Source organism: Podarcis vaucheri, assembly GCF_965113315.1.
Source record: "Podarcis vaucheri genome assembly, chromosome: 5".
Lineage (NCBI taxonomy): Eukaryota > Metazoa > Chordata > Lepidosauria > Squamata > Lacertidae > Podarcis > Podarcis vaucheri.
Genome location: NC_138763.1, coordinates 94511964 through 94531470, shown reverse-complemented (window position 1 = coordinate 94531470; position 19507 = coordinate 94511964). Strand labels below are relative to the sequence as shown.

The window sequence follows — 19507 nt, the reverse complement described above, 5'->3', positions numbered from 1 at the left end:
GTATTCTCCCTGGGTGATTATTTGCAACCACTCCTTTCTTTAAATAAAAAGTCTTAAGAGCCCTCTTCCTAAGACATTATTGGGGGAAATCTAGCAAGCTTTGCTGTCATGTAAATGCTATGGAAATTAATGTCCATGGTCCTGCTGCAATGTTTGGTATGTAGCCTTTTCAGGGCACTTAAACAAGAGGTGCTTCCATTGAGGAAGCCCGCATTAGATGGAGATTCTCAAAGCATGACCACTTCTGGTCCAAATGTTCAGAATTAAAACTGTTACTGTTTGAAGGCACACGCTTCTCTTTTTTGTATATAATTTTGATTAAATTTTCTGTTTTGCACTTTAAAACACTCATTTTTACATCATTAAAATATCAACGACTTCCCTTCTTCTCCTTCCATGGTTCATTTTGCATATCACAAATCCCTGCACGTTTTACAAAAACTATACCGTTCAGTATTCCATTATTGTATCCATCAAAACTTATTTACACTGTTGAATTTATCTTAATGCTGCTAACGTTTTCAGCTGTACACTATTATTTCCCACGTAGTCAATAAACATTTTCCAATCTTCTTTAAGCGTATGTTCTTCTTGTTCTTTTATTTTTCTATATGTTAAGTCTGCAAGTTGTGCCTATTCCGTCAACTTAAGTTGTCATTTTTCTTTGGCTGGGACCTCGCTCGTTTTCCATTTTGGGGCTAACAAAACACAGGCCGCAGTAGCAGCAAACCTAAATAACTTTTTTGACACCTGGGAATTTCAGTCTGAATTATCCCCAACAGAAAGGACTCTGGGGGTTTTTTTGGGAGGGGGGAGTGCTTTAAAACATTTTTTTCCAATTAATTATGGAAATGATCCATAATGAAGGAACACACTTCTGATCTCTTTTTTTATGTTGCGAACCAACTACTCTTGGCAGCCATGGAAGTGTTGAATGCCTGATTTCTGCTCACTTTTTCACAGACTGTGTTTAAATTCCTGGTTGCATGTCCCCACAAATCATAAAGGTAAAGGTAAAGGGACGCCTGACCATTAGGTCCAGTCATGACTGACTCTGGGGTTGCGGCACTCATCTCGCTTTATTGGCCGAGGGAGCTGGCGTACAGCTTCGGGGTCATGTGGCCAGCATGACCAAGCCACTTCTGGAGAACCAGAGCAGTGCATGGAAACGCCGTTTACCTTCCCGCCGGAGCGGTACCTATTTATCTACTTGCACTTTGATGTGCTTTCAAACTGCTAGGTTGGCAGGAGCTGGGATCGAGCAACAGGAGCTCACCCCATCGCGGGGATTTGAACGGCCGACCTTCCGATTGGCAAGTCCTAGGCTCTGTGGTTTAACCTACAGCGCCACCCGCATCCCCTTTCACATTTTCATGCCATGCAGCCAAATTCCCTCACATCATTGGCCACATGATACATACCTGGAGAAGGGGACTGTTTAGCACTGAATTGCGGCAGCTGGGGAGGTGTAATATTGCCTGAAACCTTCAGTTCTGTTTTCCCACAAACAGTCAGTTGTGCCAGGAAATCCAGCATTTCTTTAACACTGGTATCTTCTTTGCTGCTCAGCAGCCCTTCATATCTGGAAACGCAGATGGAGAACTTAGTTATCACATGTGGAAACAGCAACTGGGCACATCATGGACCTCACTGCCACTGCTGCAGTGCAGAATTCCCAAGAAGACGTATATGAGAGAAGGAACAGCTAAAGATACTCAAGGCTGAAATTAGGACTGACTAATTCAAGACCAGGGAGGAGATACCGGTAATCAGACTAGCTATGACATCATGTTGTCCAGATAGTGATGGGAGGAACAGTTGAGTCTGATTTCCTCTGTAGACCTAACTGCTCCCCACCCTTGGACAGAGGTGCAGATTGGAACACAATTCACTGGGGGAGGTATGGCAAGGGGAGCCTTTAATCTAAGGTTACCAGATTATTACTATTTTCAAAGAATCCGGGGGCACTTTTTTTTTTTTTGAAAAGAGGAAGAAAAAGTCATTTTTTAAAAATGGTAGGAAATAAAGTGAAGTTAGGGCTCATCCAGACTTCCCTTTGTGCCATGTTTCTCAGCACAGGGCTGTGCTTTCATAGAAATGTAGAGTTGGAGGGGGCTATGAGAGTCATCTGGGACACGGGTGGCACTGTGGGTTAAACCACAGAGCCTAGGACTTGCCAATCAGTAGGTCGGCGGTTCGAATCCCAGCGATAGGGTGAGCTCCCGTTGCTCGGTCCCTGCTCCTGCCAACCTAGCAGTTTGAAAGCACGTCAAAGTGCAAGTAGATAAATAGGTACCACTCCAATGGGAAGGTAAACGGCGTTTCCATGCACTGCTCTGGTTCGCCAGAAGCGGCTTAGTCATGCTGGCCACATGACCCGGAAGCTGTATGCCGGCTCCCTCGGCCAATAAAGCGAGATGAGCACCACAACCCCAGAGTCGGCCACCACTGGACCTAATGGTCAGGGGTCTCTTTACCTTTTATGAGAGTCATCTAGTCCAACTTCCTGCAAATGCAGGACTCTTTCAACCAGTGTGGGGCCCCAACCCACAACCTTGAGATTAAGAGTCTCATGCTCTACTGAGCTTTTTGTCAAAAGGAACTCTAGAGCTTCATGTCCAGGCGCTTTGGGTTTTTTGCCCCAGCCCTTTCCCTGAAAAAACCACGGCAGCTATTTACCACTGAATTGGAGCAAAACCCAGTTCTGCAGAAAACCCAAATTGCCGTTAGTTTCTGCTCAGCGTTAAAGAGGTGGCTTTCCTCTTCCTAACGAAAGAGTCAGGGCAAAAATAAAAGCAGAGTTTGGACACGGACCAAGAAAGCATGGACTTGTGGCTAGAAAGCGTGAGTCCTAAGAAGCACGCATTAATGAAACCAAGAGTCTCGCGACAAAATACAATAGAATTACTCAATGAAAAAACACACAGTCATCACTCTATGACAACCAACAGGCTGTATCAACAGACTTGCCTGAGAAACACTTTCAGCAGGAGCTGATAGCCCCCGTTGTTCTCAAACTCCAAAAGCAAGGCGGGAGAGATCAGGTACGAATCCCTCACAAAGCACAGGATGATGTTGATTGCTTCGCATACATGACGAGGAGACAGGGAGTCAGCAAGCTTGGACAAATTCTGAATGGAAATTTTGATGCAATCCATAGCTAGAAATAATAATAAAAAAGCAAAACGGGTAAATATTAACTACGGAAGTTCAACACTTCCACTTTCAGTACCCAAGGGTATGTCCAAGACTGGTTAAATCAAACCACTACTTCTTGGCCAGCGCTACAATACATCTTGTGGATCGAATGCCATAAATTAATTCCCTGCTATCGCATCACTTATTTTGTCTGTCCTGAATCGCCTGCCAATTGATTTCATTTTTTCTTTGGATGACTCATATATGACGACAGGGAGAAAGTCTTCTTTCTCTCCACTTTCTTTATGCTATGCATCATTTTATAAAGCTCTTTCATGTCCGCCTTCCCTTACTCATCTTTTCCCCCCCCATAACAATGTCCAAATATATCCCTTCCGCATACAGTGGTGCCCCACAAGACGAATGCCTCGCAAGACGGAAAACTCGCTAGACGAAAGAGTTTTCCGTTTTGGAGGTGCTTCACAAAACGAATTTCCTATGAGCTTGCTTTGCAAGACGACAATGTCTTGCGAGTTCCTGCTGGTTTTTTTTCCTTCCCCCCCCCCTTTTTTCTAAGCTGCTTATCAGCTGATCCGATCAGCAGATAAGCCGCTAAAAGCCGCTAATAGCGCTAATCCGCTAATCCGTCAATGGGCTTGCTTCGCAAGACGAAAAAACCGCTAGATGAAGAGAATCACAGAACGGATTCTTTTCGTCTTGCTAGGCACCACTGTAGTGGAGTTGTTCCAGACCCCTGATCATTAGGGTTGCCTTTTCCTACACTTTTTCAAGCTGTACAACACCCTTTTTGAGATACAGAAACCAAAACAATATGCCTTTTTCCTAAAGCTTCTGCAACGTAGACTTACGTAATAATGTTACAATGATGGCAGTTTAATTTTCAGTCCTTTTGCTAATAATCCCTATCATATACTTAGGGCTGGGCAAGACATCAAGAGATCATCCAAAATTGGTTTGAAGTCCATATTGTGATATTGGTTTCATACTTTTTGACCTGGCAATGTATCACCATTCATGATGTGTGTTAGGGCTGATTTTGGATGATATATTGATGTATTAAGGTAAAGATAAAGGGACCCCTGACCATTAGGTCCAGTCACGGGCAACTCTGGGGTTGTGGCGCTCATCTCACTTTATTGGCCAAGGGAGTTGTCAGACAGCTTCCGGGTCATGCGGCCAGCATGACTAAGCCACTTCTGGCGAACCAGAGCAGCGCATGGAAACGGCGTTTACCTTCCCGCCAGAGTGGTTTCAAACTGCTAGGTTGGCAGGAGCAGGGACCGAGCAACGGAAGCTCAGCCCATCACTGGGATTCAAACCGCCGACCTTCTGATCGGCAAGTCCAAGGATCTATGGTTTAACCCACAGCGCCACCCGCGTCCCTATTGATGTATACATAAAAAAATATATATTGATGTATTGCCCAGCCCTAATATATCAATATATTGTTCAAAACCAGCTTCAAGTCCATACCATGATCATTGGTTTCATAATTTTTGATATCACAATATATTGTGAATCATGAGATGTGTGTCTTATGCAATCATCACAATGTGATGAAAACAGTGAAACCAGCCAATGTCTCTACATAGCTCCATCCTTATTGCAGACATTGTGATATATCGGTATATCGTGATGTTTAGCTGCTGATATATCGCAAAGTTGAAAACCAGACATCAACTAGCCCTACATATAATCTGCTTTCTTCACAGCTGCTGCACTCTTCAATGAAGTCTATGTGGGAAGCACCTTATGGCAGGCATAGGCAAACTGTGGTCCTCCAGATACTTAGGACTACAATTCCCATCATACCTAGCTAACAGGACCAGTGGTCAGGGATGGTGGGAATAGTAGTCCCAAACTTCTGGAGGGTCGGAGTTTGCCTATGCCTGCCTTATGGGATATCATTTACTTCTTAGCCCTGGGAAATAATCTTTGAACCCAAACAACACCAATACCGATCCACAATATCTATGATAGGTCATCTCCATCTCATAAGTAGAGAAGAACATGGTTCTTTTTACCTTGCAAGTATGAAATTGTGTTTCTGGACTGGGCCTTTGAAATTGTTCGGAGCACTTGGCTTGTGGGGCCTTTCCAGGAAGGGCTACCTCGGTCCCAAAAGGAGGCTGCTGCTATGATTAGAGACTGAAGGTCAGTAGCCATGAGAAGCTCCTCCACCCCTTGGTCTTCTGCATAAATGTTGAGCATTGTCTGGAAGCAAAGAACAACTGGAAGAATCAGATGCTATTAGCCAAGCAGACCCTTCCCTGGGCTTAAACACAATAACACCGCCTCCTGCTTTGAGATATTTTCCCCATCCTGAGATGCTCAGATGCTCCATTTGAATTAGGTAGCACTGCAGATGGTGACAGCAGTCACAAAATTAAAGGTCACCTGCTTCTTGGGAGAAAAGTGATGACAAACCTAGACAGCATCTTAAAAAGCAGAGACATCTCCTTGCCGGCAAAGGTCCGTGGTTTTCCCAGTAGTGATGTATGGAAGTGAGAGCTGGACCATAAAGAAGGCTGATTGCCAAAGAATTGATGCTTTTGAATTCTGGTGCTGGAGAAGACTCTTGAGAGTCCCATGGACCGCAAGAAGATCAAACCTATCCATTCTGAAGGAAATCAGCCCTGAGTGCTCACTGGAAGGACAGATCCTGAAGCTGAGGCTCCAATACTTTGGCCACCTCATGAGAAGAGAAGACTCCCTGGAAAAGACCCTGATGTTGGGAAAGATGGAGGGCACAAGGAGAAGGGGATGACAGAGGACAAGATGGTTGGATAGTGTTCTCAAAGCTACCAGCATGAGTTTGACCAAACTGCGGGAGGCAGTGGAAGACAGAAGTGCCTGGCGCGCTCTGGTCCATGGGATCACGAAGAGTCGGACATGACTAAACAACAACAACAAGCCCTACCTGCACAAACATTTCCTGTGCCTGATGTTCGGATTGACTCATCCCAGTGTTTCCACCAGCTTCCTCCAGGGGAAAGGAAAAGAAGAAATATAGACACTGGAACAGGGCGACCGGGAGCCCAGATTTGATTATATTCCACCGGGTTCCTCGTTCCTGGATATGGGAAAGCAAAGCTGATTGCATTAACCCTCATTTAAGGGCTTCTATCCTCCCAGCCTCTTTCAGGTGTAGAAAACAGTCCTGTGAGAAAAGCTGGAAAGAGAATTATGTTCGCCTGGAGAAGAGAAGGCTGAAGGCGAAGAGTTGTTAGGCTGAGGCAACAGATCAGTTGGTACTTAAACTAGAATATGACAAGTGCCAGGGGCGGCCCAAGATGTTTTGGCATCTGAGGAGACCCCCAAAAACAGTGCCCCTCCCCACCAGAAAAGAAGGGGCGAGGAATCAACGTCAGGAACAACGGGGGAATAAAAATCTACATCAGGATCTGCTGCCCCTGCTGCCCGAGTTCGGTCGCCTCACCTTGCCCCATGTATGAGCCAGCCCTGGCAAACGCATACACTGCCACAGGTGTAACTGATTAGAGGATGTTGTGAGGCAGAGGTCTTAATTTGAACCACAAACAGGGATTGTCAGAGCCTAGGATTGCAGACACCCACAGCTCAAGGAGCTAGCAGTGACCCTAGTGGAGTATGGGGGGCACAGCTATCTTCATATTGGAGGTACTGGCCTAAATAAACATTGGAGATCACCCTCTCACTCTTCTTACCATCCTGCACTCTCTCCATGGCTGCTGCCCACTCTGTAAAAGTGTTCTGGTATGGACAGCACTGGCCTGTGGGGTGGGGAGCAGCCATGGAGCCACCTTCCTGGCCGTGGTGATGCAGTTTACATGAATGGGGCTGGCACGGGACAGGGCAGCAGCAGGGTCGTGGCAGTATAGGGCAGACTAGATAAGCTCTGCTGGTGTGCCCACACAGCCTCAGGACTCATCCACACTCGTCCTGCTGTTTTGTCCTGGGGGAAACTGGAGCAAACAGCAATTTGGGTTTCCCCATATTGCTGCAATTTAGCATGAAAGAGCGGGTTTTCCCTGAGTAAGGAGCAAGGCAAGGGGAAAACCACTTGCACCCATGCCTAGAAAGTGCAGGTCATGAAGAAAACCACTTGGACCTATACTTTCAAGCCATGGGGCAAGCAGCTGGGTGGACGAGCCCTCAGCCTCACCACTGCCCTAAATAAGCAGCAATCGATTAGGTATACAGAGACCTACCTTCTTCAGCTAGAAGTTTTCAAACTTCGTAACAATAGGACCTTAAGAAACCGAACTTTCTTAAACTAAAGCCACTTCCAACCTGAAGAGGAGGTGGGATTGCGGGCGTCCCAGCCCCCGCGCGATTGGGGGAATCCCCAGCCGTGTCACCCCCTGGCCAGCCAATCGGCTGGCTTTGGAGGTGTGGCCCGCCAGATCTAAACGCAGGCGTGGCCGGGGATCTCCCTCTTTCCCCACATACCAGCTGTTCCTGTTTCCCACCCTCCCACCCTTTAAGCTTTTCGTTCCTTGACCTTGCTATGGACCTTGGTTAGTCGCCATTGAGGGGCCTGGTTGGAATTTTTCCACTTGGCAAATTGGCACCAGCCATTTGGTTTTCACCTACCTCGTAGCAAATCGTCACAACTTTCTTGGTAATGGCGGTTAGGCATTGGTATTGTTTTGTAGATGGAAGAGGGGAGGAAGTGCCATCACCTGCCCCACATAGTGAAGGGTAGTCCGATAAAGGATTCCAGGGGGCGTGGCCCCGTCCGAAGCCTATTGAGGTGAGGGCCTAAGGCACGCCCCTGAGCGGTGACCCCGGGGGAGTTCCTAGTTGATGTGCATCAGCAGGACTCCCCCTACTGGTGGTTAACCCTTCCCGGTCTTCAAGCAGACAGGCTGAAGCCGGATAGTCTGTTAGGACCAATGCCTAAGCCAATAGCGCTCATCACCTGTAACCAATAAAGTTGTGGCCATATTTAGCCCATTAACCTTAAATAATTGTGTCATGTGTCTTTATTTCCACTTTGGGGGGGGGACTCGCCACGCAATAGGTTTTGTGTAACAGCGGAATTCAATATCATTGAAGTGGAAACGGCTCTATTTGGAACAGACTCAGGTAAGTGAATGGCGCTCACAGGGTGAATTCATACCAACTCCTTCGAGTGGCAAGTCAGGGGCAGAGGAGGACAATGTTTTATCTCACCATGTGATCAAGGGAAAGTAAGTAGACAGATCTCAGGAGCACATAACCATCATCCGGCTCTTCTTCGTCCTTCCGTTGCAGAAATTGCCACACAGCCAGTTGGGCTTCTTCTGCCATTGAAGAGTAAAGGGGGAAGAAACACATTGGGAAGAAAACAGCAGAATGCTTAGGTTATTGAACAGATGCCTGCAATACAGTGGTACCTTGGGTTACAGACGCTTCAGGTTACATATGCTTCAGGTTACAGACTCTGCTAACCCAGAAATAGTACCTCGGGTTAAGAAATTTGCTTCAGGATGAGAACAGAAATCGTGCTCTGGCGCCGTGGCGGCAGCAGGAGGCCCCATTAGCTAAAGTGGTGCTTCAGGTTAAGAACAGATTCAGGTTAAGAACGGACTTCCGGAACGAATAAAGTACTTAACTCGAGGTACCACTGTACTCTATTCTGCTCAAGGCCCAAGAGTAGGGCTGCTACAGAACATACTCTTCTCATCCCACTGTTTGTGTCTCTGTTACTTCGATTTCTGCCCCATCCTTCAAGTACATAATCAGGGTGGCTTCACAATAAAGCACCATAAAATATCTAATACCTAAAACAACCTACAAGCAGCAGCTCTTTAACAGTAGGTCTATAAAAGCCTTTGGTCATAGTTGGCACAGTCCTTTCTCTATGGAAATCTCCTTTCTCCTTTGGCATGGCAAGCCTTAATTGTCCAAGGAAAAGGCACCACCTTCTTCCAGCTGTCACCCACAGTGGTCTGCTCTGTGTATTCTCCCTCGGAGCTGACGTTCCTCCATCTTTATCCCTGCTACTGTCAGTCACCTTTCCCTGGAAGGGCCTCCCCTCCAAATTTCGTTATGAACCAACACTCTGGCATGGGGATAAACAAGGAGAGCCAAGTTTGGGATAAATGAGGTCCCCATTTCACCCAGGAATATTAACTGGGCAATAGCGTAGCATGGGTTGCTAGCAGTGCCACGGTGCCAAACAGGCAGTGTAGGCACCAGCATATGGTTCCCACACCTTTTAGGGGCCCCGCGACAACGGATCAAAATAATATTGATTTGATCTTGAAATAAAATTACATTCAAGCTTTCTTAGTTGAATATTATCCCACTAGAGGGGGCTCCCCGAGATTTCAACTGCCTACCTAGGGGCCTCCACAGGGTTGCCAGAACCCGGGGCCACATGGAGCAGGGGGTGGGAGGGAGGGGAATGGATGGAGTACACATGCGCATTCAACAGCATCACCCAGAAGATCACAACCGCGGAGATAAGAAACGCAGTCGGTCCATTGTCTGGTCACTTCTTGGCCCACATGGAGAAGCCGTTTTCAACAGAGCCCAGTGACAGAAGCACACAGATGTATTGAGGCAGCTCTGGGTGTTGCCATTGTGTACTCCTAAAAAAATTGTGCCCCGGACAACTGCCCCTGCGGTTGTGTTGGCCTGGGATTCGGACTCGGAGGCTGAACCTGAGGAATCCCAGCCTGCACAGGAGCCCCCGCCTCCAGAACCAGCTGAGCCGGGGCTGGGGCTTGAGCCTGAAGGGTCCTCACCTGTGCTGGATCCTCAGGTGCAGGCACCAGCTGAGTCTGCTCTGGCTCCTGAGGTGATGGAGGACCCATTGCCTGCAGGTGCTCCACTCTCAGCCCTGTCAGAGTAAGCTGAGGTTGCCTCTGGGTCCGGTAACCCTCCAGCCTCTCCTGAGCTGCAGAGGCTCAGGGCAGAGAGGCAGAGGGAACTAAGTTCCCGCAGGAGGAGTGCTCGCCTCCAGGCCAGGAGAGGCGAGTCACCTGTGGACCGGGGCCGCCCTGTGCCTCGGGGCAGATAAAAGCCAGCCAGCCCCAGTCCCAGGTTGCGGGAGCAACATTGTTGGTAGCCTGTTCCTGCCTGCACCCTGTCCTGCTCTTCTGCCAGAGTTCCTGACCTCACCCTGCCTTGGACTCTGCTTCAGCTTTGATGGACAGCCTCCATACCGCACCCTTGACCTCGGACTGGACTTGGACCTCGCCGCACAGTTAACCCTCGGGACCAGCACAGTGGTCCTCTCCACTGTAACTGGGGCTGCAACTCAGGTAACATGAAGAAGCAACATTCTGAAGACAGAGTTGTTCCACCTGGCCTTTGGCTTGGAGTCAATTTGATTCCCTCCCCCTCTTTCTTTTTCCTTTCTCCTCCTGTGATGAGGCTGCATTTTAATTTTAATTGTTTTAATGCTTTAATGTTGTATTTTAATCTTGTTTTTAAGTTGTATTCATTCAACTCGTTTTTATTATTGGTTGTTAGCCGCCCTGAGCCCGGCCTTGGCTGGGGAGGGCGGGGTATAAATAACATTTATTATTATTATTATTATTATTATTATTATTATTATTATTATTATTATGGTTCACCTGCAGGCTTCCCATTCAGCTTCTTCTTGATTTCTTTCGCCAGAAGCTTCGACGTCTCACTTGCTAAAAGGTGGGTGTTTGGAAAGCAGATGTTGCCAGCTGACTGATCCCAGGCCTGAAACATATTTCAAAAATAGTAAGAATGAAGATAAATGATAGAGGGTAAGGATTTGCTGAATTAACTATGTGAACTGGAATACAAAAAAGGGGGGTGTGAGGAGGTCAGGAAACAAGTAAATGAAATATAAGATATGAAAATATTGATATTTTTTAATTTTTCTTACTTTTTATGTGTTTTGTCTTTGTATTTTTGTATCTTTTTTCTTTTATTGTTCTTTTTTATTTCTTAATTTTAATTTTGTAACCTTTTATTGTCTGTAAAATTTCAATAAATATCTTTTTTAAAAAATAGTAAGAATTGTGTGTGTGTCCGTTTGGTATTAATTACACTGACTTTGCTTCCCGGGCATTAATTTCCATTGCTGCTATCCTAGCAGTAACATGTAACATAATGTTTATCACCAGCCTCCCAAATCTGCTAGCAGATAATCTTGTGTGCCCTGTTTTGGCAGGCGCTGTCATATTAAGCACCCTATATTGTTTAGTTTTGCCTAGTAGAAAAAAGGGGGTAGGGGTGGGGTGAGCAGGGGTGGGGTCCATTTTTGCTTTGTAAGCAGAGAAGAAGAGAGCTGAGGAGGTGGAGGACTTAGAGCAGAGGAAAATGGCAAGGGAATAAACCAGTAGTGGCGCTTGTGGAGGGACAGACTTGGCAGGATTTAAAGGATGACACATAACAGAGACTGCAAAATAAAATAAAAACAAAAACGTACTTGTATTTGCATCATACCTTTATGGACTTTCAGCACAAGATACAGCACAATTTATTTTGTGCGGTGAACTTATGTTCCCCTGGCTGTGCAATTGTAACGAATAAATCGCATTTCCCCTCTGAATCATGTGGCTGTGAGTCATAATGACTAAGGTGGCCCTGAAAATTCTATTACTTTCCTTTGGTGGGGAACTGATGGACAGGGGCAGAAGAGAAATGTTAAGACGCCTGGCTATATTTTGAAAGAGTCACCCGCCTTCATCAGAATCACATTGCAGGGGAACTTTTTGTTGTATTGGCTAAAATTCCCATGTTGCATGAAAACGAGGGCGTAAGTTAATTTCCCAAACGGAGGCCATTGCGGGCTTTAAAGGGCAGAGGGGAGCCCACTCAAGAAAAGTCCTGTGACTATGTTTAGAATATATATATATATATATATATATATATATATATATATATATATATATGTTAAAAAATAATGCTGCATTTTAATCATGTGAAGCCAGTTGAAAGACTCATGAGACTTGAGAAAATGAGGAGGTTAGAAATCAAAAGTAACATGATATAGGGTAGGGATTACTGTGCCCTCCCCCATGTGGAATAATGACTCAAGACAACGTGCTATGGGATTAAATTGGCCGCAACTTTATTATATTTCAGATGTGGGTAGACCTTGGCTCAGGCATTGGGCATTTATCCCTCCTCAGTCCCCAGCCAGGGATCTAGAGAACATCAAGGTTATCCAGTGGGGGGGGGCTGCTCTGGAGAACATATGTTCACTAGAAGAGTGACTAGTGGGGTGCCACAGGGTTCTGTCTTGGGCCCGGTCTTATTCAACATCTTTATCAATGACTTGGATGATGGACTCAAGGGCATCCTGATCAAATTTGCAGATGACACCAAACTGGGAGGGGTGGCTAACACCCCAGAGGACAGGATCACACTTCAAAACGACCTTGACAGATTAGAGAACTGGGCAAAAACAAACAAGATGAATTTTAACAGGGAGAAATGTAAAGTATTGCACTTGGGCAAAAAAAATGAGAGGCACAAATACAAGATGGGGGACACCTGGCTTGAGAGCAGTACATGTGAAAAGGATCTAGGAGTCTTCGTTGACCACAAACTTGACATGAGCCAACAGTGTGATGCAGCAGCTAAAAAAGCCAATGCAATTCTAGGCTGCATCAATAGGAGTATAGCATCTAGATCAAGGGAAGTAATAGTGCCACTGTATTCTGCTCTGGTCAGACCTCACCTGGAGTACTGTGTCCAGTTCTGGGCACCACAGTTCAAGAAGGACACTGACAAACTGGAACGTGTCCAGAGGAGGGCAACCAAAATGGTCAAAGGCCTGGAAACGATGCCTTATGAGGAACGGCTAAGGGAGCTGGGCATGTTTAGCCTGGAGAAGAGGAGGTTAAGGGGTGATATGATAGCCATGTTCAAATATATAAAAGGATGTCACATAGAGGAGGGAGAAAGGTTGTTTTCTGCTGCTCCAGAGAAGCGGACACGGAGCAATGGATCCAAACTACAAGAAAGAAGATTCCACCTAAACATTAGGAAGAACTTCCTGACAGTAAGAGCTGTTTGACAGTGGAATTTGCTGCCAAGGAGTGTGGTGGAGTCTCCTACTTTGGAGGTCTTTAAGCAGAGGCTTGACAACCACATGTCAGGAGTGCTCTGATGGTGATTCCTGCTTGGCAGGGGGTTGGACTCGATGGCCCTTGTGGTCTCTTCCAACTCTATGATTCTATGATTCTATGTTCAAGCAGAGATAGCTGCCTCCGTTACGGCGTCATCGCAGGGGAGAACACTGATGACCTCTAGGCGTACAGCCAAAGCCTCCGCTCAGAAACCCCTTTAACGCGGAACCCTGGTATCGCCGCTGCAAAGAGGAAGGGGGCATGGATCACCGCTGCACACACACACCCCATTCAGGAAGATAGACTAAAGGATTCCGCCCAAGGCCTGATACCGCCAAAGTTGTGACGTTTTGCTACGGGAAAGGCAAAACCTGCCAATGCAGGGGAATTCCTTTCCGGCCCTTCAACAGTGACCTTAACGTAGCAGCGCCCACATACCTGTGAAGAAAAGTTAACCTGCAAAATAAGACTTAACTGAGGGTGGGCAGGGTGGGAGAAGCTCTGGAGCCAAGTGAGGATTCCCAGGTAAGATCCTCCCTCTATTGTGTGGGCAGGTAATCCCTCCCCTACCTGGCCTGATCACCTTGGCAACGCTTCCCCCAGGCGGGATTGGACAACTGACTGAGGTAGGCGGAGACCTCCAGGTATCCCACCTGGGGAAAGGCAAAGCCAAGCTTGTGCAGATGGAGCCGCACAGGGTCCAGGGGCTGCACGCGTCCACGCAAAGGGCGCCCCCCATTTAATGTGGGGAGCGGTCATTCTGGTAGGGTCTGCCCTCCTCCTCCACCGCTTCCCTCTCCCAATTAACCTCCTTCTCTGCAAGCTATTGCACAGACTTTGGAGAGGAAGTCTGTCCTCCTCTCTTCTCCCAATTAACCTCCGTCTCCAAACTTGCTATTTACCACTGAATCAGAGCAAATGTCAATCGGGTTCCCCACAGATTAATGTTTGCTCCAGTTCAGCAGTGAGGAGCAGGTTTTCGTGGAGAAAACAGTGGGGCAAATAGAAAACCGCTTGGACCTGTGCCTGGAGAGCCTGCGATAAGTGAAAAACCACTCAGACCCGTGCTTTATAGGTGTGGGGAAAGTGACATGTGGACAAGCACTCAGTGCTGGGAGGAAGCACAGAGAAAGGAAAATAACTGGTCTGGGCTCAAGAAGAGGGAGGGGACAGTGAGATGGCCTTTGGTTCTTCCCAAGTGAGTCCAAGGAGGCAAGGACAAGAAATGACCGAAGGGGACTGACGTGAGGAGAAACGAGAGGGGAGGGGAGAGTTCCGACTGGAGGATATATTTATTGTTATTTGAAGTGGAGTGGAGAGATGGATAATTTCAGGGGGAAGCAAGTGTAGTGGGGTCTGCCTCAGAGGCTGAAGAAAATAAAATGTTTGACTGGGAAGTTCCCAATCCCATTTGAAGGTGGAGGGTTCTAATCAGAAGCCCCAGTAATGGGCATAACGAATTCACTGGATATGTCAGTTTGCATTTATTAGTGCAGAAAGTATTGAGGTGATGTGTAGAGATCTTTCCTATTCTAATTAACTCAAGAGGGTACTGGAAGCTTCTCTGTGTGAAAGACGCAAGCAGAAGGTTCATGATGTTTGGGTTATTCCTTCAGAGAAGCCGAGTAGAGCTGGCTTAAACAGGTTCTGTTATCTCTTCTGTCAAGATCATGCTTACTATAACGTCCTCCCATCAAATGTCAAGGAAATAAACAACTATCTGACTTTTAGAAGACATCTAAAGGCAACCCTGTTTGGGGAAGTTTTGAATGACTGATGTTTTGATGTATTTTTAATATTTTGTTGGAAGCCACCCAGAGTGGCTGGGGAAACTCAGCCAGATGGGCAGGGGTATAAATTTATATACCTCTCCCTCCCTCCTCTCTCTCTCCGCCTTCCTTTTCTCTCTCTATCTCTCTCTCCCTTATCGCCCTCTCTCCCATCCTTCCTTCCTTCTCTCTCTCTCTGTCTCTCTCTCTGTCCCTTCCTTCTCTCTTTCTTTCTCTCTCTCGCCCTTCCTTCTCTCTCTCCTTTTCTCCTTTCCTTCTCTCTCTCTTTCTCTCCTTCGGTCTCTCTCTCTCTCCCCCTCTCTTTCTTCCTTTATTATTATTATTATTATTATTAGGCCAGAAGGAGCCTGGGTTTCACTTTCTGTTTCTATCTCTTTTCCTTGTGTGTATGCTTAGTGTTAAACTTATTATAAATTATTGTAAGTTTAAGTTTGCTGCAACTGGATTTCTTATGGACTGTGCCAATCCTGAATATATTGGATTTGTGACCATGATGCTCATTTGCCTTCAGGAGCAGTAAAGCTCTGCTGAATGAAATACAATTGCCTCTGGTCTATTTTTGGGGAAGTGTTTAAGTTTTTACTCTGCTAACTATACGTCAGAGTTCTACTCTGGATCATATTGAGTAGGATTCCATGACAGGACATAGGGGGGGGAATGATGGTGGGGTGGACAGTGTATTTAGGAAAAATGAAAGAGTTTTCCAAACTAAAATCTGGATTGATGACGGAGCTATACTGATTCACAAAAGGGACTTCTGCTAGCACCATAGTATTTCTGGCTCCCAGAACACAGAGCTTGGGAAAATAAATTGTGTCCGTGTTTCAATCAGAATCATCGATTCAGAGTTGGTAGGGACTCTGAAGACAGTCTTATCCAACTCCCTGCAATGAAGGAATATGCAACTGACTCTTATGGGAATCGAACCTGCAACCTCAGCATTCTCAAAACCACTCTCTAACCAATGGAGCCATCTAGCTGAACAAGTCTGGAAGATTCTGTTCCTGGTGTGAAAAAAGAGGATCCTTGCAATTTGTCCTCCAGTGGCCAACAACTCCCATCTTAAACACAAAGCTTGGGGAATAAATTTTGCATCTCTGCTTCTGTTTCAAGCAAAGCCTTGTAAGGTTGAGCTGCCTTGTGCTGCTGTCCCCACACCCTGCTAATATTCCAGACAGGTAGACCTGCACAGGTGATCTCAGATGTGGATGTTCATGCTAGATATTCCTGTGAACTCTTAAAATGACTCATCCTTGTTTGTTTGTTTTCCCTAAACACCTTAAAGAGTAGCTAATAATATAGTACAGTGGTACCTCGGGTTAAGTACTTAATTGGTTCTGGAGGTCCGTTCTTAACCTGAAACTGTTCTTAACCTGAAGCACCATTTTAGCTTATGGGGCCTCCTGCTGCGGCCGCGCCACCGGAGCACGATTTCTGTTCTTATCCTGAAGCAAAGTACTTAACCTGAAGCACTATTTCTGGGTTAGCGGAGTCTGTAACCTGAAGCGTCTGTAACCTGAAGCGTATGTAACCCGAGGTACCACTGTAGTAGTATAAGCATTGGTGGGAGAGGTTAGATATTGAGATCAGAAGGGAATTAAAAGCCTACATACGGTACAGGGCTGGCCATTGAGTCATTAAAACTGGCTGGTCACAAGAATAGTTCACATGCGTGTACAATTTTGCAACAGCAACACACACACACAGAATGGTACCTTCGGTTACAGATGCTTCAGGTTACAGACGCTTCAGGTTACAGACTCCGCTAACCCAGAAATAGTACCTCAGGTTAAGAACTTTACCTCAGGATGAGAACAGAAATCGTGCAGCAGCAACAGCAGGAGGCCCCATTAGCTAAAGTGGTGCCTCAGGTTAAGAACAGCTTCAGGTTCAGAACGGACCTCTAGAACAAATTAAGTTCTTAACCCAAGGTACCACTGTATATATAATAATAATAATAAATTATTTATACCCCGCCCTCCCTGGCCAAGAACGGGCTCAGGGCAGCTAACACTGAATATAAATATAGTAAAAAAAAAAATTAAAAAAAACCCAGTTGATTAAAATATAAGTAAGAACACAGTTTAAAATGCAGCTTAAAATGCAAAAAGAAATATACAAAAAGAAACCCACAAGAGGAACACTCCACCTTATCAGAGGTTTCTATCTTAATTTCCAACCAGTGACATATTTCCTCATTTGTTAGACTGTTGTTTTTCATATGAATGACATGCTCTCAGCGGCTGTGGTTAACTTTGTCATGCTTAATTACATCACCAGGGGCCGCTGCGAAGTCGCAGGTTTGGATCCTGAAATCTGGGATTTCCCAACCCTAGTTGTGGGTCTTTCTCTTTCTTTCTCTCTCTCTTGCACGCACACACACACACACACACACACACACACACACACCCAGAGGTGTGGGCTGGACTTCCTGTAGAGTGCAACTGGGGTAGCAAGAATTAACTCTCTCTTCCCAACTGCAGCCTTCAAGAAGATCAAATAGGCTTGAAAAAAATTCTTCTCTTGGCTACAAGATTTCTTTCAAACCTAATTTCAGCAGTGGGGGAAGGGAGAACAACAGCAACCTCCAGACACCAGCGTAAGTCACGGTGACCCATGAAGAGGCCACTCTGCAATACTATAGTGTGTGGATGTAAATCTTCTCTCTGCCACTTAAAAAATTCCCAGATATTCTGCAGATTCTACTTTGTGACATACAATGGTACCTCGGTTTTCGAATGTACGTAATCTGTTCCGGAAGACAGTTCAGGTTCCGAAACATTCAAAAACTGAAAACTCAGTACGGAAGCCTCAGTAAGGAAAACTCAGTACGGAAAACTCAATACAGAAGCCGCTTGGCATGTTTGACTTCCGAGGCGAGTTCAAAAACTGAAGCATTTACTGAAGCATTCGAAAACCAAAATGTTCGTCAACAGAGACATTCGAAAACTGAAGTACCCAGCAAAACCATTCCTAGATATTCAGTCAAATTCTGTTCGCTCGCCTCTTGAAACCCATTACTGTTGCTGAGAGGGAGTAAAATGGTGGCTGTTGACATTCCAGCGGTTGCAGTTTTGCAGGGAGAGTTGCCACCTTGTCCTCCACATGCACACACTAGAGAAGTTCTTTTGACGATCCTACCCCGTCCCTCGATCCGTATAGTAAAAGCTATGGTTTCCCCAGTAGTGATGTATGGAAGTGAGAGCTGGACCATAAAGAAGGCTGATCGCCGAAGAATTGATGCTTTTGAATTCTGGTGCTGGAGGAGACTCTTGAGAGTCCCATGGATCGTGAAGCTGAGGCTCCAATACTTTGGCCACCTCATGAGAAGAGAAGACTCCCTGGAAAAGACCCTGGGAAAGATGGAGGGCACAAGGAGAAGGGGACGACAGAGGACAAGATGGCTGGATAGTGTTCTCGAAGCTACCAGCATGAGTTTGACCAAAATGTGGGAGGCAGTGGAAGACAGAAGTGCCTGGCGTGCTCTGGTCCATGGGGTCACAAAGAGACGGACACGACTAAACGACTAAACAACAACAACAAGAACCCCATCCCTCAGTATGATCAAGACCTCGTAACAAAAATATGTAATAGGTAGAGATCCAACCAACCTTCAGAAAGATGGGCAAGAAGGTCAGAAGTTGGCTTTGTAGCCCTGCTGGATTCATCTCCCCATATTCCATGAACTGCTTGCTTAGGGTCTCCCATAGGAAGTAAGGGCACTTGCTCTGATCTTCCTTACTGAGTTCAGCAGGTTCTGCTTTGACTACCATCTCATTGCTGGCTTGGGCTTGGGCATTCTTGTCAGGTGAATCCGTCTGCTTCTCCAGTTGTTTTGGGAACTCTAGGTCAGCCTCCATGCTTAGGTCAAACTGATCTGGGAAGAAAGACCAAAATGTTATTTTTTTGCAGGGTGTCTTACACTAACAGATGAGTTGCTGTGCTGAGACAACGGTGCAAAAGGTTTGAGAGCAAGGTCTCCATTTCACTGTACAGAGCAGCCCATCGCCTTGTAGTGATGGTTCAGAGGTTACGGCAGTGCCATGGAAGCGGCTGGAGCAAAGCTTCTTCCTACATTTTTGTGGTAACATGCAAACCTGACATTTATAGTTCACTGACGCGGTTGTGTCACACACCCCAATGGCACTTCCCCTACCCGGGGCCAGAAGTGACCTCAGGGTTTCTAAATCCATCCTCTCCAAGTTATGAGTTCCTATATTGGCAGAATGGAATGAGAAGAATCGCGAGGCTAAGGTAGTGTTGGAATGGGTCCTAAGATTATGTATTAGCAACAGTGCACGGGAGGCAAATCCCCAGGTGAGCAAAGGGTTTGGGACCCCAATTCTGCTGCAAAACGGTGCAAAAAAATTAGAGCAGCAACATTGTTTTCATTTCACTTCTAATATGGCACTGTGGGTTAAACCACAGAGCCTAGGACTTGCCGATCAGAAGGTCGGCAGTTCGAATCCCCGCGACGGGGTGAGCTCCCGTTGCTCGGTCCCTGCTCCTGCCAACCTAGCAGTTCGAAAG

The 19507-nt window shown here is 46.2% G+C and overlaps 1 protein-coding gene across 1 annotated transcript in view; it reads right to left on the bottom strand.

Annotated features, from left to right (window-relative positions):
* The window catches only part of WDFY4 (WDFY family member 4), a 202852-nt gene that overhangs the window by 179854 nt on the left and 3491 nt on the right, over positions 1-19507 (bottom strand). Inside the window, exons 2-8 of the mRNA XM_082222996.1 lie at positions 18589-18854; positions 10710-10824; positions 8317-8426; positions 6080-6232; positions 5184-5373; positions 2971-3160; positions 1422-1582 (exon numbers count right to left, since the gene is read on the bottom strand). Of these exons, the coding sequence (XP_082079122.1) occupies positions 1422-1582; positions 2971-3160; positions 5184-5373; positions 6080-6232; positions 8317-8426; positions 10710-10824; positions 18589-18837 (1168 nt within the window). The 5' untranslated portion in view covers positions 18838-18854. The remainder of the gene's footprint in view (positions 1-1421; positions 1583-2970; positions 3161-5183; positions 5374-6079; positions 6233-8316; positions 8427-10709; positions 10825-18588; positions 18855-19507) is intronic.